The sequence below is a fragment of the Mustela erminea genome, chromosome 7 (assembly GCF_009829155.1).
Source record: "Mustela erminea isolate mMusErm1 chromosome 7, mMusErm1.Pri, whole genome shotgun sequence".
Lineage (NCBI taxonomy): Eukaryota > Metazoa > Chordata > Mammalia > Carnivora > Mustelidae > Mustela > Mustela erminea.
Window position 1 is genome coordinate 105,708,774 of NC_045620.1, and position 24,192 is coordinate 105,732,965.

Genomic DNA, 24,192 nt, shown 5'->3' on the forward strand with positions numbered 1-24,192 from the left:
GTTCAGAAATCTTGATAATCCAATGTTGGGGAAAAACAGCAACAGACTAAAAGGAAAGCTATTTCCGACCCGTGGGAGATTTTTTACTTACTCATGCTTTACAGAGCTCATCATCAACAGGAAAAAATGAAAAACCCCATTGAACTGCAAGGAAAGGCCTTGATCAAAAAGGCACATGCCTGCAATACCTGAGATCATTCTCTTTGTCAACAGAAAAATCTGAATTCGACTAACAATGCAACTTCCCTGTCCTCTGGGCTGATAGGACGTGAGGACACTTGTCGGAGAGCGTGAGGGAAAGCAAGCGTTCTCACGTGCTGCTGGTGGCTGGGTGAGCAGAGCTGGGCTGGCAGCCTCTCCCATGTCCACCTCCCTGTACCAAGACCACCGCGCAACCCTCCCGCTTGCCGGGGAGGGGCGGCAGGGCAGTCCTGATGACGCAGAAATGCCAGAAGCAGGATACCGGGTGACCAGCAGCCTATCTGTGTGTACTTGATACAGAGGTCAGAAAGCAGCAGTCACGATGGGAAGATGTGAGACCTCCAGCTAAGTCAGAATCATGTGCGAATTGAAGCATTTATAGAAAAAGCAAAACCAATGTAGTATAGGCAGGCACACAGAGCAACGAAAAGGATCTGGAAAAATTCGGACTTGTGTGTGGGTGAGGAAGGAGGACTGGGGATGGGAATCCAAGCAAGCTGGGTTTGGAATACACATAATCTGAAATAAATCTAGACACACATACCTATAGGGACGAGACTGTATTTGTGTATTGCTTTGCTTAATTAAAATGAAAAGCATGGACAGATTACCCCCTTAAAGCAAAGCTCAGCCCGTCTTTTAAAGTCCCCAGCATTTATTTGAGTGAAAGTGGTCAATTACATAATTACTTGATTCAGATTTTACAGCCTCGACCCCGCAAACTGAGCTTTCAGTTCTCTGCCATCCCTTAGAGCAGTTCGTAGCCCCTCTGTGCAGCAAAGCACCCCAACACTCAGGGAGCCCTCACCAGGCGGCTGGGTCAGTTCACACACAGGGCTCCGGACACACCTGTTGGCGATCCCCTCAGCTCTGTAGATGAGTCCTTGCTACCACAGTTGAGCCATACTCCCCATCTTTTGTTTTTCCTTTCTTCCAACTACCGGACAGGATGGGATGGATGGCAGGACTGCCCCAATCACTAATCAATACAGGGCTGCCTCCAGCAACCGCCCCCCCCCCCCCACCAGATACTGAGTCATATCTGACTACGTGGGCAGAAAACTGTGCAGGTCTTGCCAGCCACTTCAAAACTTTTAAGAGTGGTTTGCTTTTAAGCATGCTACACAGTGCTGTCTTCCAGCGAGAACTCCTAAAATCTACACGTAGGTAATGCCTTCCGGGACGATGAAGGGCAGAGGTGTGGGTGTGTGTATTCATAGAGAAGCAGCTGTTTCTCCAGTGCTCTGGGAAACAAACCAAACAGCTCACCGAAAACTAGTTGAAAGTTTTATTTGTATAAACTTCATTAAGAACATAAAAGATTAAGTTTCTTAAAAAAAAAAAAATCTGCAGTTATTTACAGCAGTATTGCACAAGTAAAGTGGCAATTACCCTGTCAAAATTCATCAGTGCAAAACACAAGTAAGCCAGGGAAATCGCAAATACAAATGCTACATACGCTGGGTCCTAGGAAACAGGTTAGTGACGGGTCCGTATACAGACAGATCAGTGCTATTAATGAATGTGTACCTGATGAGTTCTGATACAGTAACTAGTGGTCACAGAACCTGGACATACAACTTCAGAGAGCTTCTAATTCTGATTCCCAAGTAAAAGTAGTCAAGTTACCTAGCTGGGAGTTCAAGGGTGCTTCGTGAATACAATGCCGTTGGAAGGAGTCCCCTCAGCTGGTTTAGCATCACGTGTGGACCCACCCCCGCACCCACGGGAGCGGGGAGTGGACACACACAGGCACCAGGCTAAATCAGCAGGGATGCTAGAACCATCTACTGACACGGGACCACCAGGAAGTCTCTCTAAAGCTTCTGTGAGCTTTCACATCTTAACATCCAGTCGAGTGGGACCCCCAACCTCTCTCGAAGCCAACAGAGAAGCAGAAGGAAGACAACCTGAAGCAGGCTGATCAAAGGCAGGGACCAAAGGGCTTAGGGCTGGGGGCAGTGGGGGGGGCGGTTCTGTACAATTAGCTCCTAAAGACCACTAAGCCCACACCTCAACGCACAGGACACAGCGGGTAGGGGATAATTCAACTACTCACCAGTTGCCAAAAATGGGTAAGTGGCATGAGGTGGTGGTCCTGATGTCCCTCTCCAGGCAGGAGCACTCTGGCTCACCTGTCCCTTTCTCTTGCCCTGCACAACTCCTGGCAGCACCCCCAGAAGGGGCCCATTTTTATTTTTCTGAACTCTGAATTGTTAGGGATACCTGTTCAATGGAAAAGGCTGTCCCAATGGCCAATAATACATTAAAATAAAATAAAAATAAAAAAGATATGGGCTGGCCTTAATAGAGTACGCATCCACGAGAAGCTGGCTCGTAAGGAATAGAAAGTCACTGGTTATTTTTTGTAGAATTTTGTAGCCGGCCATATCTATGGTCTTTCACTGATGGCTCAGCACAGACTTCATCATCAGGATAGCAGACCCCAAGAATTTAAACCCATGTGACCAGAAATACCAGGAACCAAAGCTGGAGGGCGGCCTGGGGAAGGGCGTGGGGCTCAACAGTCACCACCTCAGAGCCAAAGCAATGAATGGTACAGCAGGGGAAGGGGTGGGGTGGGGGGAGCAGGGAGGTCAACACTTTTCAGAACGTAAGACATTAAATAAGCAGGAAATAAATATACAACATTTCTACAAGTTACAGCATTATGAAACAGTAGGACACATTACACAGAAAAAGAATCTACAATATGTACAATCCTCAATTCTGAAAAAGTTTAGTAAAAACAGTGATCTTTACTCATTTATGCTGTACAAAATTTTACAAGAGAGGGAAAGGGAACACAATTGCACACAGACATTTGGCTCAGTTGGTAAGTAAAATGTGACCTCCTAATCTAATAAATAGTCAAAATATATACAATATCAAGAAGGGGGGACAGGAGAAATTTATTCTCTATGGGGTACACTCTTCTTAATCAAAGGGAAGTTCTGCCTGGTTTTCCTGCAACCCCACAAGCAGCTCTTGGCGAACTCGCTTCGGGGCGGGAGTACAGGTAACAGGAAGAATTGGTCGTGGGACTCTTTTGCATGTTTATTGCATTTCTGTGATAAGTCACAGGACACTTTCTACAAACCTCATGGGACAAGAGGTGGTCAAGGCACAAAACCCGCATTCAGTTTCCAAAAAGGGATCTAGTCTTTTTCTTTTTCCTACAAAAAGTAAAAGAAATAAACAATAAAAAGTCAAAGGTCTACCATAGTAGGTATACCTTCTTCCGCAGGGAGGCGGCGTGATAAACAGGTACGTACAGTACAGAGACATCCAGTCATCTCTCTTCAGTCCTGGTGCAACTTCCTGCTCCTTAATACTACAAATTCATAGAATCTCTGATTTCCTCACAAGCTGCTTCTGTGGCCAGCCTGGAGGCCAGGCGACCACTGAGCCAGAGGTATGCCAGCACGCAGCCCTCGGGCACTGTGCCCAGGGAGCTGCAGTATTGAAGAAACAGAGTAAAGTGCTCCAGTCAGAGAGACTGGCACCGAGTATGGAGATCCTGGGGGGATGGGGCTGGGGTGGTGCCCAGAACCAAATACGTCTTTGGTGTGTGTGTGCCCAGCAGGTTGACCACCGTCTTACAACCGCGTGGACTTCACGACCCTACTGAGGGGTTTGAGACACGTCAGGAACACAAGTTGACACTCAACACAGCTTTAAAAATATTCGAGACCCCAACAAGACTTTGGGGGCAAAAGAAAATCCTAAAAAAGGAAGAATATTTGGAATCAAATATCTCTACCTAATGGAAAATGCATATATGCTTTAGATATATACATATATACATACATATATATGTATATATATATATTTATATGGAATTATCAAGATAGAAACGGATTTCCCCACTTAATTACGTGAAAACTCTGGTCCTCTATGGGCCCAAAGCAAAACAAGAATGGTTGGCACTGCTGACTTGTTTGAAAAATCACGTTTTTCTCTTAAAATGCCATTTAAGGATCTGGGGTTTCAAATTGGAAGTTTTAGGGCTCACGAAATGATCTCTACCTCTCCTCTTTCACTGCTTCCTGATCTCTCTTGGGTCTCCCCAAATTGTTTAACTGCCTTTGAAATGACACACCAACTCATGGACCCTCCAGTTGCTGTACCCCACCCCAGGCAGATGTGGAGAAAGAGCGAGCTTGCCCAAGAGAGGTGGGTGTACCAGGTGTGGTCCAACAACACCCAACTGTCCCGAGAATAACGGAACAAGACAGACAGACATCTGTCAGAGGCTGAAAGCCCACTTCAGATTTGGGCTCCAATGCAGTGTTTATACGGTACAGCTGAAGGCAGAATTAGGCCTTCGTTCCTAAGTGGATTTGGAGGGGTAGGAGCCAAGTGTCAGGCATCAAAGGCCAGATGAACCTGGAGTTGTATGAAAAGCCTGGAAGCCTAGGAAACAGCCGCCTAAAGCCCCGCTCATGACTTGCGCCAATTCCCACGAGGGCTGGAGCTCTGACACCTACAGTCCCACCAGATCAGCGAGCGGGCACGTTTACCACCTGCGGCCCCTGCTGACGGTGCACCTGTGACCGCGGGTGAGTCTGCAACCAGAGAAGCCTACAGTGCCGAGGGCCATGGTACCTGTCTGTGCTAGGACTGCTATTCCTTCTTCAGAACACCTGTAAATGACGAGCCCATCAAAACCAGTGAAAACCAACACTATGCACGTCCCAGTGAATAAGCTACTGACAGACAAGCCAATGGGGTTGTGGAGGTCACAGGCAGATCCTTATTCATGCTCTGACCCAGTTCCCTTTCATGATGAGAATATGCTGCACCTCCTGTGTGCATCAGCCTCCAGACAGACCAGAGGAGCATCACCAAAGGAGACGAGGAAAAATACACGAAGAGAGTTTTAAAATTTCGCCAGGGATGCAACTGAATTTAAGGAGGTAAGTAAATATTTACAAAACGGGAGTGGCATAGCAATACAGGCGGACAACAGACCCTCTGCCCCTTTAAATTGATTTTGTTTCATAAGAACTTATTTGGTATTAATGATAAAAAAAAAAAAAAAAAGCACGTTGAAAAGCCAATGGCAGGGCAGGGAGGGGGCTATCTCATACCTCTCCCCTTTAAAAATTCTGTACAGTAATCTCTAAAAATAAACTAAGGCAGCTTTATCAATTAGCTGGCTCAGTTTCCACTGCAGAGTTTACATAATTCTCTGAGAGTAGGCAATAGGTTCTTAAAATTTTAGTACAAAAATCATTCACGAGTTGGTTAAAAAGTTTCCATTTCCTTTTTGAAAAACCTGTTCTTATTAAAGAAGGTGGAAAAAAAAACCACACCGTGTGTAAACACCATTCTTGCATAAAATCCTGCTCCAAAGAATCATGATTTGTACTTTTTTTTTTTTTTTTTTAAAAGAATCCTCCCTCATTTACATTCACAACAAACTTCCATCAGAAATTCTGCCGTGTGGCGGACAGAAAGGTCGAGTCCACATGCAGCGCAGCGTCCTCGGATCGCGTCGGCTGGCCTCCCCGCATGACCTCTCTGGGGAAGAACCGCCAGCCGCACAGCAACGGCACCCCTTAGCCGCGGTGCTGGGCTTGTTGGTCGGAACCAGCGAAATGTCTGCACACATCTGGCCCCGCGAGGAGCCCGTCGTCACTGCAATCTCCACACCAGGCGGATGATGTAACGTAACAGTCGTAAGATAATCATTTGGGGGTGGGCTTCGGCTGCTGGGTAATTATTCAAAAAGACCTGAAACAACAACAGGAAAGCTTCTTAGTTTCTCAGCCCTCATGTTATTTTCAGGTGGGGGAGGCCTGTCTATAAGGGAACCACCCGTCCCACTGTCGCAGCTATGGAGGGGTACCCCTTTGCGAGCGCAGAAGCTTCCCAACACCGATCCTTCCCCTGAGATTGCGAGGCCCGAGTCCTTCCTACCTCCCACTACGGAAGGAGCAGTATGAGCAGCAGCATGCCGACTGCTTCACAGAAACCCGAAGAATGCTTGCAACCTCAAAGACAATCAGTTTGCTTCTGTAAAAACACACCTACTATTTTTTCTATAGGTAAGGTCATCTCTGGCCAGAATGGCCTCTATCTGCATCCACCTGTGTGCAGGTGCTGAGGACAGCCATCCCCCGATCCACGGTGGCCAGCGTCCTGTGGGCAGAGGTCAGGGTGGAGGGGACAGAGGAGAGGTGCGAAGTGACTATCTCACTACCCAGGTTATTAACATTCAAATATGCTGACTCCCCAAGGGTGAATTTCTGGTAGTGCTAGTTTACTTGAGAAACCAGTGATTTGAGGTAATTTGTCCTAAGAAGCTAAATCAAGTGGTGCACCGATGCGTCACAAGGCCTCTGGCTGATGGGGGGTGGGCAGCTCTGCTATGTAAACACGGGTGGCTCAGCGCAGTATCCACGGTCACATGCACACACAGGCAGGGTCAACCCCCATCTCCCACCCCACGTGGGGAACAAAGAACAATTAAAATTTTTTAAAAAGGCTTCTCTGCCAGTGACCACCATGTTTACGACAAGCGGAGAAACCATTCGCAAGGAAATTGCCAGATGAAAGGTCTCAGAGGTCCTCGGGGCTGCCGCAGGGCCCATCTCTGAGTTCTAATCCATCCTGCCAGTGCGTGTGAGGGGGCCATTCAGAGCAGCCAAAGGCGGCAAAGGAGCACACCTGCCTCTACGCCGGGAGCTACAACCCGTTTCACGATTCAGGTCTGCAGCCCTCACTTCCTCAGTGAGTCATCGACGCCAAAGACCAGCTAGCTCTCCACAAGCCCCCTTCTCCCTCGGGCAGGTGAAGTTTCCAACACACCACCGTGAACCCAGGGGCCACGAGTGGGGCTGGTAATGAGCACCCCCCCCGCCACACGCAAACACTGCCCGCAGACACCAGCTGCCAGTGAAAGCCCTGCCTGTGACTGTTTACAGGAGCTCTCGAGCACGGGTCTGACAGGGCGGGATTGTGATAAGGCCCGGGCATTTCCCGTTCTCCTTCCATAACCAGACTGGAGGAAATCGGCTTTCTGTAAGCGATTCCTGTACAGGCGCTCCGTAACCACAGTCTGTGATTTTTATCTGTTTTACACACAAGATTGCTTTGTTTTGATTTAACTTTCAAAATTACTTTGGTTTTTCTGTGTGAGAATAATTTAGGGGAAGGTTAATTTTAGTTGAGACTAATATTAATAGGTTGAAAGAGGCTTATTCAAAATAAAACCACGACTTACTAAAATGAAGAAAGCGTGCACAGGGCTAAGCAATCTCTTCAAGGTGGGAAATCTTGTGTCAGCCAGGTGTCACTCCCAGCCTCGGTAAGACAAGAGAATGGGGTCAAAGTGACTCCAGCAAAGGGACAGGGCCACGTTGGGGACAGATCCCAACTGCTTCCGTGCAGCTCATTTTATATTCCAGAACTGGCCGCGTCTGAGAGGAGATATCCCCCACCTACCCTTTGAGGACATCGGGTGGATGGCAGTGGCCGTGACGTTTAAGAGTCTTATCACAAGACCAGTTTTTCCAAGTTCTTTAGAGTTCTGCTTGCATGTCAAGTGTAAAGGACATGGGGATGTTCAAAGGAAGCTGGGGAGGGGGCAGGGGCCATGCAGGAAATTCTGGCAACAGGAACACCCAATCCCTGAGCAAGAAGATGCTACAACTACTCAGGAAGGACAGCAGGACGCCTACTCTCTCAGACAGCGCGTGTGACAACACGGCACATGCTTTTTGCTTTTAAGCCAGCAAGAAACTGCTTTTGGACAACATTCAATGGAGGAAGCCATTATGACTGAATTCCAAGGCCACACCAGTCCCGAAAACCCTTGACCGCTGGCATAGCCGGCTGAAGCTGGCACAGCTCAGCGTGTACGGCCTGTTGCTCCGGAGCAGCTGGAGGACAGGCAGCTCCTGCTTCTCGCAGACTCGCTGCCCTCTAGCACCTGCAGCCGCACGCATCGGCTCATTCACAGGAGCACACGGTAGGTGCCTGATGATGCCAGCGAGGGGCAGGAGGCATGGGCGCCGGCAGGTGAGGACACCAGCCAGGCCCCAGCCAACAGCTCCGAGCACTTGTCAGCACAACCAGCCCGAGATCTCAGTCCTCTGGCCTCCAGGACTGTGAGCGAACAGTTCTGTTGTTCAACACACCCCTCCCCGTGGTACTCTGTTATGGCAGTCCTAGCAAAGGAATATACCTTTTCATGCTTAGTGAACATTCCTGGTTCCTTCCCTCTTTAAGATAACACTTCTTAGATCTGAGTTGTATAATGCTGTTTTACATTAATTCATAAAAGTACTTTAGAAAGATATGTTAATGGGCTGCATTTGGATAAAGGAGATTATTTAAAATAAATATGCTACGAAGTACAAACCATTTATGCATTATAGTGATCTCTTCTGCTTACACACACGGGCGTGCGCACACACACACACACACACACACACACACAAAACACAAGTGCTTGAAGTGTAGGGCCCCATTCTGTTGGGTCTTTTATCTCCACCGTTTAGATCAGGAACTATATCCTTTGGGGTAACTGACTTTTATGGCCATCCCATGTGTCCAGAAGAGGACTCCTTCAACATTCAGCTTTTTATCTCTCTCCAGGAACTAATTCTGACAGTCCATACTCCTGTCTGGGTCAGGGGCTACAGCCCCTAGGCCTGCTTGCATGGGGCAGGGAGTGTGTTGGGGCCTGCCTCGGAAAGCCTGCATCCACTAGGCTCGGTGGGCAACTCCTCTTGTCATAAGCAACAAGTGCAAAACAGCAATGCCCAGCCCAAGGGCCACCGTGGGTGTTACCAACAGTGACAGCAGCCTGTAAGAAAGCCACAGCTGCTGCCCTGCTCCTGTAATCAGGACTCAAGTTCCCGCTTTGCAGATAAAGAACACCTATATGCATTCCAGGAAAATGGGAGGCTTGTGCCGAGGTGGAGTCAAGATGCAAGAAAAGTGTTGACAGCATCTCTTTCTATGAAGCTTACGCTCTGGTGGGGAACAGCCATACAAATAAATGGGGTAATAGGACAATAGCAATACACAAGGTAAATGAAATGGCAGAGAAAGCAGCGCCCGCCAGAGAGGCAAGCAGGGCCCTGGGATATCCAGGGCAGGAAGGCCCAGAGCTGGGACATGCTTCCCTGCGGGAGACTCAGGCGCTTCTTGGAAGATCTGAGAAGTGTCCCTGGAGACAGTGTTGAGAGCATTCAGCAGGGAATCCCCAAACAGTTCCCTTATGTCCTCACCAGAGGACACGGGCTCAACCTGGGTGGCAGCTGGGGGTGGGGCTGTGCCAAAGGAATACCCTTGGGTGGGGTCCGGGCAGACTTGCAAGAAGCTGGGGCCCTCTGAGCCACCGCGGCCCTGAGACACAGGACTACCTCCGCCTGCAGCAGCCAGGCACAGGACACAGCACTAGCCTCCACAGAGGCGTCTGCACGAGAACCGCCTTCAACTTACACTTGAGAGGAACAACCAAGTATCAGAATTCAATTACTATCATAATACGAAAATAATCCGAGCAGAATATCCCCTCCTGCCCAGTCCAGGGAAGCAAGCATGCAGATACAAGAGACCCTGAGCCCAGGCAGTCCAGGGTGGTTGGGAGAAGCACCGCACAACCGGAGAGCACAGTTCTGGGGCCAGCTCTGCTCTTCCGCAGGCAGAGATGAGCCCAGGCTCTGAGAAGCCGCCCGAAACACACCAGGCCTTCAGATTTGGGGTGCCCTTGCCCAGGGTCCAGAAGAGTCACTCACTCACTGCCTCCACTCAACAAAATGACATACCACACACCTTCTCAGTCTTCACAATGAGCTGTGGGCCAGTATAACTCTCTTTCAGATTTCACAGACGAGGGGACAGACCAAACTTGTAGAATCAAAATCAAGTCAACTCAACTCAGACTTCAGCACAAGAGCTCACTAATCCACACTCCAAAGGCTGGTCCAATCCCCACTGGGCCAAAGGACTCAGAAAGGACAACACATATACATTTGGCATTACTCAAGGAAGCTGAAGCACAAAAATCACAGATGGGCACAGCGCAAAAAACATGAATGTTAAGAGAGGTAAGAAATGACATCAAGAGAGACTTACCCTGGGAACCAGGGCTGAGGTCTACTGCCAAAGAGCCAGACTTTGGCTAAGAGCTTCCTGGCAGTCAAAGTAACAAGGTAAAGACGGCCTGATCTTCACCATTATACCAGAGAGCTCAAAAGCAAATTCTAAGAGACAAGTGAAAAAGCAAGGAATACCTACAGAACTCTGAAACACACAGCAATTTTTAAACTCACTCAAAAAACCCCTTACAGAATTTCAACACTGAATACTTAACAGGTCCTTAGTAATTTTTTTTCTTCCTTTTTAGAAGGATGTAATCTTTGAGTGGTAACATGTTAGAAGAGACAGAATTCTGGACTGTGAATTCTTTTCTCTCAATTGAGACTGACAGGGAACGTCTGCCCCAGATCGACAAGCGGGTCACGTGAGTGTCTGGGTGGTGTCTGGTCCCCTAGGGGCTGTCGCGGCATCTTCCAGGACACGCATGGGTGTTGTTGCCACAATCCAAGCTGACTGGGTGGGTGGGTGGGTGGAGCAGAGCAAGCTGGAGTGATCCTGATGGAAGACCACCTCTATGCATTTATAACCTCCAACAACCTAAACAGTATTTTACATGACAAGTGACGGAGGCAGAGATCAGAGAGGAAAAGGGCCTACCACACGGAGCATCTTGGGTCTCTCCACCTCGGCCCAGATTTTAGAGGAGGTTTGACAGCCTCCTGCTTTCAGGTGTCAGGCTGCTGCTGCAGTGCTGCCCAGATTCACTTTCTATTCATCACCACGGCAACGGGGGGATTTGCATAGCTTGTGCCTAACTCACTCTGATGTCAACACAGCTGTGGAAAGGGTGCCAGGAGCCCCTCCCCCAGACGTGATGCTCCCACAGGCTGAGCGGGAGGGAGTTCTCCCACCTCGGGAGCAGCCGCTGACCTCCCCAGGAGGGGAAGTCACAGAAAAATCCCATCAGTGTGAATCTGCCTCTCCTTTGCTTCTGATGTATCATTTCAAAGAAACTATTATAGCTCAGGCTTTCTGCAGACCAAGCGCTTCCCCTGCTGACTTGCTGTCAGGCCCTGCATTCCCAGGGTTTTCTTCAGGCAGCACGGCGCACACCCCTCTCCTGGCAGATCTCTGACTCGGTGGCCCTCGGACTGTCACCCGGGATGTGTGGCACTGCATGGGGAGCAACCGCAGAGGAGCCAGAGATACGTGGGTGCGGGGGGGCGGGGGGGCCTCCGTCAGACAAAACATGAGCCCTGGAGCAAGAATACACGGCTCCGACATGCCCCAGCCCCAGAGAAGCGCTGCTGAGACGTAACGCTCTGTGACCACAGCCCCAAGCGCTCTGCTCTGGATCAGCTGGGAGGCGGCTAGCGAAGGATGGTGAGAGCGGCTGCAGACTGCGAGCCTCGCCTCATGTGCATCTTCATTTCCTCCTCCAGAGATTAAAAAACCCCAGACAGACCTCTCTGAAGTCCCCCTCCGGGCACCTGCACCTCTGAACAGTTCTGTGTGAATGGCCCGGGTCCTCCCCACCCACCGCGAGGCAGGCGTGCAGGTGTACCCACCTGCTACAGGCGGATGGAGCGGCAGCCGCGGGCAGCGTGTACGGACACCGCCGCACCCAGGGCGATGCCCACCCAGCCATTGAAACACACCCCAGCGCCCCAGCCCCGTCTCCTGTTTGTGCATACCCAGACACAGCATGCATCGGTAGGGCCCAACACAAGCAGGGTGCTGAACAAGTGAACCAAGTCAGCAGCATCCGTCTCAACTCTGAAGACCAGCTGAGAAATGTTTCAGTTCTAGTGCAGAGAAACCTCAGCATGACGGGCTAGCGATGATAGCAATTTCTAGCTCCGTCCCTGAATGGGTCCCTGTGACCTTCACCACATCCTGAGGAGGCTGAGAGAAAATGGGGTGCCTAGAGGATATAATGGATAGAGTAGGATTCAAGGCCTCACCCCAAAGTTCTCACACCTGTCCACAAGTCCTGCTTTCCTGTAAGATCACACTTTATCCCCAAGTCATGGAATGCCCTCGTTCAGAAAACCTGCCATCCACAGCTGCCATTGGGATCAATGAGCGCAACCACGTGCTGTCCCGAAGGTCTCAGGGAAAGACACAAAGGGCTGAAGCCATAAGAAGGATGACTCCTGGATCACACAGGCTCCAGTGACTCTGCAATGGGGGCATCGGAAGGCTCCTAAAGCCAAAACCCTGAGCTCCCTCCTCCAGCTGGAAGGCAAACACTCACCGATTCTTCAAACTGTGTCACAGATCAATGATGGGCACTAATTCACTTAAGCTGCTCACAACAGTTTTTGCTATGAAAACTGTCATTTTATCAACTTGCGGGCGACTCACCATCTCATGAGATGCGTCCAGTTTCAATGTACTAATTCATATGCTGGTTTTTCACTATTCTTTGCTCAAACAGTAACAGAAAGTGGCTCATTTACAAAGCTTCTATGTTCAATTATTGAGGGACTCAAAGGAATGTTGTCCGAGGACACATATCTCTGAGTTTATATTCAGGTTATGCTATTTCCAAACAAGAGAGCTACAGATTAGATCCTCCCCCTTGTACATTACCTATAGAACAGTATCATTTATAAAACCAGGAATCCGACAGCACAGGGAGTTCATGTCCTGGGAAGGACAGCAGAGGAAGAGTTCAAGTTCATGTATCATGTATGAAAATGCAAATGGGTGACACTTCCATTAAGCTTTTGTTTCCACCTAAACCAGTCTGTGAGCCACCTCCCTTTCCCTCTCTACTTTGTCTGGTTTGGTGCTATACTTCAGTTGGCCTACAGTTCAGTCTACTCATGCCTGCACATGCCTGGGACAGAAGAAGTAGGAAGCAAGCAGTGTAAACAAAAGATACACTGTTTCTTGGGATCAAACAATGAAAGGGTTTTCATTCACTTCTTGGCCCATCTAGAGGGTCTGACGTAGTTTCACATGCTGCTGCTCAAGGCAGGCCACGGCCAGGACATCCCCAAGTCACTATCAACCAAGAGAAGTCTACCTGTGCACAGAGCAAACTAGGCTGGATATCCTGACTACAAAGGCTTGGGGGAGGCCACCAAAGGTGAACGATGGCAGCCTTGGTAATGGGGAAGAGGGCGAGGCAGACGTGGAGTAGAGGATGGGTCTAATTACCCCAAGAGCACATGTTCCAATGTTCTGAAGGGCCCAGCACATGCTCCACAGACGGGCCTGCACCCTTGGCCCATGGCTAAGAATCCCATCCAAGTGGACCATCCCCTTAGATTGGGCAGTAAGCACACAGCACTCCATGCCCCACCACTCAGCTGAATATCAGCCACTCACCCTCTTCATAAAGCTCAAAACAAAGATCTAGCTTCTCTGAGAAATCTTCTTCCCTCCAAGTCCTCCGACTTCCACTCTCCCCAGCAATCCTTGAGCCCGGACACAGGGGTGGGGTGCAGAGTGGGGCTGGAAAAGTCACGGCACCATGTGGGTGTAGACTACTCAGCAACAGATGCCTTCTGGAAGCTCCACCACCTCCATGGGCGCTTGGATTTTGTCCTGGAGCAAGTTCTAGATGTGCCTGCACGACTGAGGCCCTTTAATGCTGAACTGACAGGTAAAAACACACCAGAGGCCCACCACTGGCCAGATCTGTGACAATCTGAGGATCAAAGTAAGTACCCAGGATAATAATGCAGAGGAACCTACTGAATTAAACAGGGACCCATGAATGTAGGCTGATGAACGGGATAAAAATATAATGGGGAAAGGAAGTCGTTCATCCTCTACACACACCTCCCTCCCATTACAAATACAAACGCGCTGGCTTTCGACTGGAAGGTGCCAGCTTTGAGTAGAGTCAGCATCACCAGTGACAGGGCCAACGGACTCCCCGTTGGGGACCTGATGGGAGAGGACACGATGTCGCCCGTGCCGTACTCCTGCCCAAGCACACAACTCGAATCTTATCCCAAGGAGACAACAGACAAATCAAATCAAATTCAGGGAGTATCCATAAAATACCTGTCCTGACCCTTCAAAAATGTCAGGGTCACAGAGACGGAGGAATAGTTCCAAATCAATGGCATCAAAGGGATAAGACAACTAAATTTAACGCATGACTTTAAACTGGATCCTGGGCCAGAAAAAAAAAAAAACTTTTTTATTTTTTTGTTGTTACTATAAAGGACATTTTTGGCACAACTGGTAAAGTTTGGATGAGGTCCACAGATTACATAACAGTACTGTCACACTGCTAATTTCCTGATTTTGAGAATTACACTGTGGTTATGTAAGAGAATACTCTTATTCTTAGGAAACACACATTGATGGATTTGAGGGCGAAAGAACATCACACCTAGCATTTATTCCCAGAGTCCAGAAAACAACACGTGCACAGGTATAGAAGGGGGAGAACATTAAAGCAGATGTGGCGACACGGGAACGGTGGGGAACTCGGGCGGCAGATAGAAGAGGGTTCTTTGTACCATTCTTGCGACTTTTTAGATGGGAAGTCTGAAATTATTTCAAAACAAAAAGTTACAAAAATACATCAGACTTGGAGCGATCAAACTTACCAGACAGAGGGGGACACGGGTCGCTCTGCCCTGGCGGGGTTGTTTGGGGGCAAGTACACGGAGTCACAAAAGAAAAGGGGAACATGCACTGGGACTTTGCGCTCACCTGTGCCTCTCACACCTCCTCCTTCAAGGATTCAGACTCCACAGCTCCGTTTCATACGCTTCCCCACTGCCCTTAAGTGGACTGAACACATGACAACTACACGACACCTTCCTCTATTGCTCTAACTGAAAAAATGGGAAAATATCCTGTCAGGCTTCGCAAGGCTCATGGCAGTAAAAGACCAACACTTTAGAAAAGGTACTGTAATAGTATTAAGCAAATTAAGACACTCAATATTTAAAATGCAAGCAACCATTATAAAGCAAGGCGGGGCTGTGCACCACTCACTGTGAAGTGACTCCCCTCTGTGAGACAGCAGATGATTTGAATGCATGACTTTCCACTACTACCTCCCATTTCTTCCCCAGATTTCTACCCCCAATGAATGGACACTGTAGACTCTGGATTACTTTTAACCAACAATATCAAGAGGCATCTGTCGCTTTGGGGGTCACTGCATCACTATCCAGAATCTGGTGTTCTGAATGGGCAATTCATAAAATCTGGAGAATATATTTGCCTTCATTATAGAAAAAACAGGTTATCACCTAGTGTCTGTCCTTATGCCTCCCCCAATATCCCCAGTCTACTTAGAAAGCTAGAGTCCCTAAATTATTAGTGACCACATTTTGACATTGGTTCATTTTTTTTTAAGAGATGCAAAATAAGGCTTACAACCAGAAAACTGTGATATTGCAATGAAATTAGCTTATATTTATTTTACCAAAAGCACAGAGAACAAACAGATTGCATCTCATTTGAACAGACAGGGCCATGTCCAATATCCTTTTAAATATTAAACTGTGAAGTAACCCTGGGAGAAGTGGAGGGGAGGAAGGACATAACCCGCCAGACACTGCTTTTCTCACCTCCCATGGACAGACAAGGTAATGAAAACAACCCCACAGCTCGTGTCCCATTTGCATGGGACTAGAACGTCCACCTCTTTGGCCTACGCTGTGCGCCCACCCCCGTGCCACGGCTGGCCCAGGTGTCTTATCACTGAGCACACAGGCCACCATGGAGGTGCACCAACCAGGTCCATCTGGGCAGGCCCAGGTGAAACATTATAGAGTCACTGATACCCTGTGTAAAGTTTAAAGAGAAACTTACACATAATATCATTACAAGACCTCAAGCTCTGTGGCCAAAGGTTCTGATCTAGTCCCTAAAAGTGGAGTTGTGTGGGTGTCCAGGGCTTCTGGACTCTAAAGGCACCAGGACCCAACAGCCTCCTCTCTCTTGGGCAGCCCCATCCAAGTCAGACCTGGCCTAAGGACATCTACAAACTCCTTCAAGATGCAGAAGGAGGCAGACCCAGCACGCTGGTCAATTCGCTGCTTAGGCTCATTGTAAGAGGCCACTCCGCCATCTTTTCCTGCTGAATTATGGCCACGTCCCCCAGAATCAGCCTTCCCACCCCAGCAGGAGGTCATCATGAATGCACTGGGGCCCTGCTTCTGGCTAGTCTCTTCTGGCCCAGCAAGAGGGTCAAGTCTAGTCACACACACAGGAACACCAAAATCCCTTCAGGAAAACCACGGCAAAGGAGCTGGAGGTCGGGGGAAGTGTAACTCTAGTGGGAAATTATGAAACAATCAACCTTCTAAAAACAACTGCCATTTCAGAGCTAGGTTGAGAAGGAATTTATACACCGTAAACGGCAGAGGCAGGATGCTGGATATTCTTGCCAGCTAAAGACGGCCACATTAAAGAGATTCTTAAACCCATTCATCAATGTGACAGTTCTCATTTAATGACAGAATCGTACTATAGCACATTTCTCATCAAACTCACACACATACGTGTGTGCATGCATGCACGAACTCACACACACACACACACACACACACACACACACACACACACACACATATCCATAGGAAGGTATGAGGAGGATCCAACGAGAGTTTTCAGAGCACCCCTGGCTCCTTTACAGGGACCCTATACTGAAGGACTAAATGAGGGACCCTCTGCAAATGGGAAGACGTTTCCATGTGTATAAAAAAGACTGAAAGGCATTACACGGGCAGGAAAGCAAGAATGGACTCAAAGCAATGAACAGGTAACATCCACTTAACTAAGCGACACTTAGCTAAAAAAGAGACCAATGTTCAAAGCAGAATGCAAATACTGGGGTACTCTAAGCATGACCTCTCCTTCTGGAGGGGGGAAAAAAGATTAAAAAAAAAAAATCTCAAAGGGATACTTGTAAGAAGCTGTAATATTCAGAAAAAAGGAGCCACAAGACCAGTGGCACAGTAAGAAGAAGGGTAGTAACAATTATAGCTTTTTCTACAAAATAAGACGTGTCTTCTTTTTGGATAAATCAATAGGAATATCCTCATACTTGGTCGTTTGGAAAAATGTAAACAAGCCAAAATTATATCAAATCTTTGCAAGTGTGCCCTTTCCAGGAAGTACTCACATATGCTCATAAGAGCCCGAACTCCCAGAGCTGGAGCCCACACATTTTGGAAGTCTTCCATGGACAAAAGGTGTTCAAGTGGTAATGGCTACTGTCAATGGGCAAAATCAACAAAATATACTGTATCTGAAGACGACATAGGGGTTTTTTTTTTTTTTTGGCTTTTTTTTAATCAACAGCATGCCTTACAATGTAAGTGGCAGTCAATTAGGGGTGTAACATTTTTATGCCCAGGGGTCCCAGACCCCTGGTTAATAGCCTGCTGACAGACAGCACCATGGGCTGCAGGGGTGGCTCTCCTGCTCTGACGGGTCACCCGTCAAACTCCAGGGGTGCCGTTACAGGACTACCGCGGGCATCACAGCCTCTGGCTGATTAAAGATGGATGGTTTAGTAAGCCTTTAACTCTGATCCCAACGGCCCAAATTGCAGAAACCCTCCGTACGGATTGAAAACTACATTACTGTTTATGTGGGAATACGTCAAAGCAGATCCATAATCCCTTTCTTAGCACGGATGCTTTAAGGTCTGCTCATGAAACACCTGTGCCACCTCATACCATATTCTATTTAGTTACCAGGACTTGAATCCATCCATAAAACATTTTCAAATGGAAAACGGGAGAAACAATGGTAGGTCACACATAGTCAATAGCTCACATTTCCCAAGTAAGCGCAGAATTATTACTAGTCATCTTAGGGGAAAGGAATAAAAACCAATTGTGGGGAGGGGGAGGGTGTGAGGAGAAGGAGTAAATAAAACATCATTACCCTCCTTGGGTAATATGCATTAAACTCGTCTCCAATACGCCGCAACTCCTGCGCAATCCACATCTCCGGGCGCATATCTGCAGGTACAGCCTGAGACTGCCTCCTGGAAGCTGCATCAGAACAAACAGAACAAAATCACATTGTTTTCCATAGATCATTTAGCATGTTCTAGAAGCAAGCCCATCTCCACACACTCTGCTTTGCTTTTAGACTCTCCCTTACTTCAGGACTGTGCACGACGTGACGGTGGGGAGGTCTGCTACCTCAGTTTGGTTAAAGAGTAATGGACAAAGAACTGACTTTTTTCAAAACCAGAGACTCGGAATTATAAAACCTAAAAATATTCTGGCCAGTGAATGAGCATGTCTTTCAAGACAGACGAACACAAAAGTGGTATAATAAAGATGACACCCTCCCCCGCAAAATCATACTTGAAACACAAAGGAGAACATAAAAAAAGCTAGGTTGTTGGTAAAATAACGACACCTTAATTCAAGGTAGCATTCCTAAGGAAATGTCAAACATCATACAGGAACAGGGATGAAGCGGTGGTCCTATTTCAATCTACAGTAAGGGAAAACCTGAGAACAGCAAGCTACCTGAATGGGCTCGTTTCTATGGCAGCAGGTACAGCAACCCCATCCTTACAAGTGCTACCCCATGCCCAAATTAAGACATACCTGTGAGTTCTGTCTCAGTGTTAATGGAGCCCACAAAGGTGGATTCAAGTCTGCAAACCCCGCACGGGGAGAGGAAATGTTCTGGGTAAAGGAGCAAAGGCATTTTTGAAAGAAGAAAAAAGAGGGAGGTTTGCCTTTTCATTAAGCTGTCACTAACATTCACACCCAGTCCCCCCAATCATTTGTTGATGGAAAGGCATGTGAAGGGAAGCAAAAACAGGAGTCATCAAAAGACCCCAAAAGGCACCAGGAAGATGGCATTCTCCATACTCCAGAGTGAACAGTCCGGCACTGCAGGCACAGGAAGAGATGAGGTTCTTGGGCTTGTGACTTGTTAACTCACTGGTAGCAAGGACACGCTGTAGTCACAATTAGACACATGGGGTATGTTCTGGCCACAGCAAAATATTTAAAAACCTGAAATGATCAGATTTTACAATCCTAGACATATGGCTTTCTGTTTTGTATTTTTGTAAAAATATTTTGTATGTGGGGTTTCTGAATTTTATGGTTGTAAGTAAATCTGATGTTGATTCATAGCTCTATAAAAGCACTTAAAAGCACACTCTGAAAAAAAATTTTTTTCATGACGTCTTCTCAAAACTCTTGTCCATCTTCTTTGTCTCCCAACCCCTACCCAAAGGAATCCAACAATGATGCCCACAAAGAGGGAGTGCCTGAGAGAGGGTGGGCATGGAGTGTGTTGTGTGTGTGTTGTGTGTGTACATGCGTGCATGTGAAGAATGCACATGGGTGCTCTCCAGAATTATCTGTGCTCTGTGAGTAAGACAAGGGGAAGAAGGTTCCTAAAGAAAGCCCTGGGAGAGAACATGAAGGCTGACCACAGAGAAACGTCTAGGATAAGCCCCTGAATACACCCCCAACCACATAAAAAATTACTCTGGCTGTATCTTTGCCACACAGTTTTATCATTATTCTGTAAAAGCCTATTAAAATTAAAATTTAAATGGCCAAAACTGGCAAGAAACAGAATTTCAGGGTAGATGTGATGCCAGGTGGTGATATAATAGCTCACTTCCTCCTCTTGGGTTTACAGCGCTTTGGTCTGTCACAGGTCCCCGATCATTACTATTCCTTTTATACTATCAGCAATCAAGTGGTTTCCCACCCCAACTTCAGATGCCATTAAAAAAGTCGACTCACCCCTGAGAGAAAGGAAAGCTCTTAGAATGCCTACTACACCTCAGAGCCTGAAGGTCCGGTGTGAGTCATTTCATGCCATCCTGCTCTCCAGGCCTGCAGGGACACAGCTGCCCCATCCACAGGTGACCAGACTAGCAAGCAGACACCGTATGGCCGCCTCACAGCTACTGCCACATGCCTCTCCTGGGTTTCAGAGCCCCCACCTGTCACTACGCAAGGCTTTCTCAAAGAGTATCTGCTCTCAAGGGCGCCTGACTGGCCCACTGGGTGGAACATGTGACTCTGGATCTCGGGTGAGTTCAAGTCTCACATTGTGCATACAATTTACATAAAAACAAAATAAAACTAAAATAATAAAAAAGGGTAACCTGCTTTTAATCCTAGAGTCGGAAATGAAAAAAAAAACCAATTATCCAAAAAAAAAAAAATGGGTAAACTATAGATAGTGTCTTATAAAGATGGTAAGACAGGCCAAGAACACCTGGAAATTACCCAGTGCTTAATCAATCAAGACATTCACTAATGTACCCAACGAATGCTAATAACGCCGGTGCCAGACACTATTCTAGGAGGTGCTCTCCGTATAGCAACCACACAGGATAAGCCCTGCTTCCGGATTAAATTTTGAAACTTAAATGTGAAGTTTCTCTGGACACAACACTTGGAAGAAACCTTGGTATCTGTTGTAACACGAAACAAAAATAACTCCCGCAGTTAATTTCCCCCAACCCGGAGATGAAGCCTACTGCCTTCTCCTTCACACCCTTACTTTACTTACTCTGCGTGTGGTCTGGAAGGTTCTGCCTGGCTTACGCCTGGGCTGGTAACCATCAAAGGGTCGGTCTTGTGTCAGAAGTCGGCTTATCATCCAACTAGCACCTAGTGAACACATCAACCCAGCCAGCAGCCAAGAAGGAAATATGGAACCTTGGTGGCCAGACTCAATGTATTCTCAGAGGTAAGTGCTCTGCTGTATTTTGGGAAAGGAGGCAAAGGAGTTTCTTCTCTAAGTGTTTCTTCTCTAGGCAAGAACAGTTTGGTAGCTTGAATAAATGTACAGACACAAACATACCCACGAAGTCTGTGGCAGTGAGACACAGGGTGGGAGTGTCTGTGGGAGGCCCAGGAGGCCGCCCGCTCTCGGGTTTCCTAGGCAACTCTGGTGCGGATGCTCCACAGCCCAGACCCCAAGAACACTGAGCAACAGGCAAGGCACCTCGGGGACGTCCTGGAGTTTTAAGGAACCCAAGATATTGGATCAGACCCAGCTAAGCAGACACTGACTGGTTAGAACAACAGATCAGAGCTCTCTATCTGTACTTAGGTGTATTTTTGTTTAAGCTGACCTAGATGAGTAACAACACCATCTAATCCAATAACAACACTAGAAATTAATTTCTGCCAAGGAGACTGATCTGCCTGGACTACTCTAATACAGCACAAGTCACCATGTGGCTCTTGAAGAAAATGTTTTTTTTTTTTTTTCTTGTTCCTTCAACAAGCTAAAATGACTATCAATGTTAAATGTTAAAATGACTTCCCTATTAAAGCTAAAATGACTATCATTCATTCTGCAATAAAACCTACCTAACATGTACACAGAGTAGACAGCTTGTTTAAGACAAAAGTTCTATTCTGAATATCCTAAAGGGAATCCTATTTCTGTATTTTACAAGGGAAGTCTTAATCTCAGTACAGTGAGTTTTTCAACATAAATTTCAAAGATAATTTCCAAAGTGACCAAAATATCTTCTCTTTGGGGGGTGGGGGAAGATTTTCTCAGCCTTATCACTAGTTTAATCTTAGTGTCCTATTTGGCCCATGTCACACAAGAACCCACTGGAACAAAAGATGGGGGTCAGGCTGACCCTAGAGAATGAGTCTGTCGGCCCCATGGTAGTGCTGGTCAAAGCTCAAAGTCATTTGTTTAATTCTGCGCCACTGTCACCCAGAGCGTGAACCCCCACAACAGTGAAGGATTCAGGGTATGGTCTTCTAAAAGGTGCACCTGAAGCAGGTGGGGCTCAGAGGCAGGGAATATTCAAAGCCAATCTACCCTCACTGTCATAATTCTACCCAGATACTGACCTGACTACACCCATTATAATAACAAAGTCCACCTATCAAAAGGATAACTTACACTTATATTTCTCATCTGTAAGTATCAAGCACAAATATGCAACTTTCTATCCACAATGTGTTTCACAACCATAAATGTGGATACCTGATCAATAAAATGGGTCTGTACTTGAAACAGAAACTCTTATTACTAGTCAAGAAAATAAAAATTTTAGCTTATAAGGCAATTTTACATGCACATAAAAAATTCTCCAAAGGGAAAATTCTGGTGAGATGTATTTTGCCCATTAAAAAATGTAATTTCCGCATTTAAGAAATCAGGTCACTCTGTGAACCTGACACTAATACTTAGGGGAGAATAAAAAACAGAATAAAATATATACTGATCTAAATGTAAAGCTGCCCCAAAGCAGTAACCTAAAGCCCAGGAAAGGCCAGCTCGTATACTACAAGCACCAGACTGGCCTGGGGGAACCTGCTGGGTCCAGATTTTCTAACCAAAGCTACGAATCAAAAATAAAACAACTGTGCCAGACATAGGCAATTTTGTCAAAAGTGTGAAATGTTTGCTGAATTTTCATCAAAACTCTTAGAAACAATCTTTTGAAATCCAGGATTTACTGTACCATTATTTCCTACAGAAAATCTAATTAATTCATTTCTCTGTACCAGTGTTGGTGGAGCAGGGAGGGAGGGAAAGGAGGACTTTTTTTTTTTTTTTTTTAAAGATTTTATTTATTTGACAGAGATCACAAGTAGGCAGAGAGGAGGCAGAGAGAGAGGGGCAAGGAGGCTCCCTGCTGAGCAGAGAGCCTGATGCGGGGCTCGATCCCAGGATACTGGGATCATGACCTGAGCCAAAGGCAGAGGCTTAACCCACTGAGCCACCCAAGCGCCCCAGGAGGACATTTTTTAATGTCAGAGAACTTTGAGTTATGCAAAGACATGTGGTATTTAATTAACAGATTGTTCTGGTTCCACTACAGAACATTTTCCAACCCATATGGTAATTTCAAATCTTAGACACTTAGCAATTGAAAAAATTAATGTCGTGGTTAAGTGGCTGATAGTGAAATCAGGCTTGGGCTTTCAGAAAGGGCTTTCTGTAGCACCGTCAGCTAAGGGGAAAATGGAAAAAAATAAAAATAAAAACCCGAGATTGTCAATTCATAGTGAGCTCGACATCAGCCAAACCAAACCTTCTGACTTTTCCTGAACGCTCACCTGCCTCCACCCCACGGTTACCAACAGCAGGTGTTAAAATAACGAAGGTCCCATCACAACACCACTGCCACGGTTTCCACACCCAGCTGTTTTGCTCTGTGAGGGTGCGGAGAAACCACCCCATGTGGGGCATGCGTGTGTGCTGGGGGTACCATGTCCCATATGGGCTCATTCTGAGCAACAGGATTGGTGCAGCTCTCACTTCGAGGGGCAGCCACTATTCCACCTGGTGGGTCCCTACTGGTATTTCAAGTGCAGAACCAGAAACCAAATTAAAATTCACGGAAATACATCACACTGTTCTGTTTTCAGATGTTCGGTAATCCACAAATACTTAGGCAGAATCAAGATTAGATTTTAAAGTAGTCAGCATGAATTAAGCTTTGAATATGTATCCAACTCAGAGCCGAGGAAGGATTTCTCAGACTCCGAACAGATATGGAATGTATGACTTTGAAGACATGATGGTTTTTATTTTCAACACACAGCGGATCATACTTAGACAAGCACACATTTTGCCTGGCACTTACCAGGGGCTGTGGGGGCCCTTCCTCTCAGCATCTCAGGGTCATCCATCTTTATTCCCTGAGGAGAGTCTTAATTTAACCCAAAACCATAAGGACCCTCTAAAAGACCATTTCTCTGTTGGCTCTGAAACCAGTGCCAAACCACTTCCAAAAGAGAATTCCAAAAATGTTCAGAAGAAACACCGCCTTTGCAGGTGACCATTTTTTAAGCATGACATTCATTTGAGAAAATAAAAATTCTGGGATGTCAACTCAACCTGATAGTCTCATTTAAGTGAGTATCTTCAGAAATAACTTTATCAAGTCACAGCTACTCACAAGCTTACAAGAGGAAAAAGGACATAGCCAGCAGGCCGGCTAAGTGATCAGGCCCACAT

The 24,192-nt window shown here is 46.9% G+C and overlaps 1 protein-coding gene across 12 annotated transcripts in view; it reads right to left on the reverse strand.

The window, feature by feature from the left end:
• Positions 1-1,475: 1,475 nt before the first annotated feature.
• Positions 1,476-24,192, reverse strand: part of BCL2L11 (BCL2 like 11) — a 46,992-nt gene continuing 24,275 nt past the window's right edge. For 6 of the 12 annotated variants that reach the window (XM_032352788.1, XM_032352787.1, XM_032352784.1 and 3 more), the window contains 3 exons: positions 18,822-18,902; positions 18,142-18,251; positions 1,476-5,940 (listed from right to left, as the gene is read on the reverse strand). In XM_032352788.1, the coding sequence (XP_032208679.1) occupies positions 5,842-5,940; positions 18,142-18,251; positions 18,822-18,902 (290 nt within the window). In that variant the 3' untranslated portion in view covers positions 1,476-5,841. Of the gene's footprint in view, positions 5,941-7,432; positions 14,776-14,943; positions 15,069-18,141; positions 18,252-18,821; positions 18,903-24,192 lie in introns of all 12 variants that reach the window. The other 6 variants (XM_032352793.1, XM_032352786.1, XM_032352783.1 and 3 more) reach the window with 4 other exon arrangements.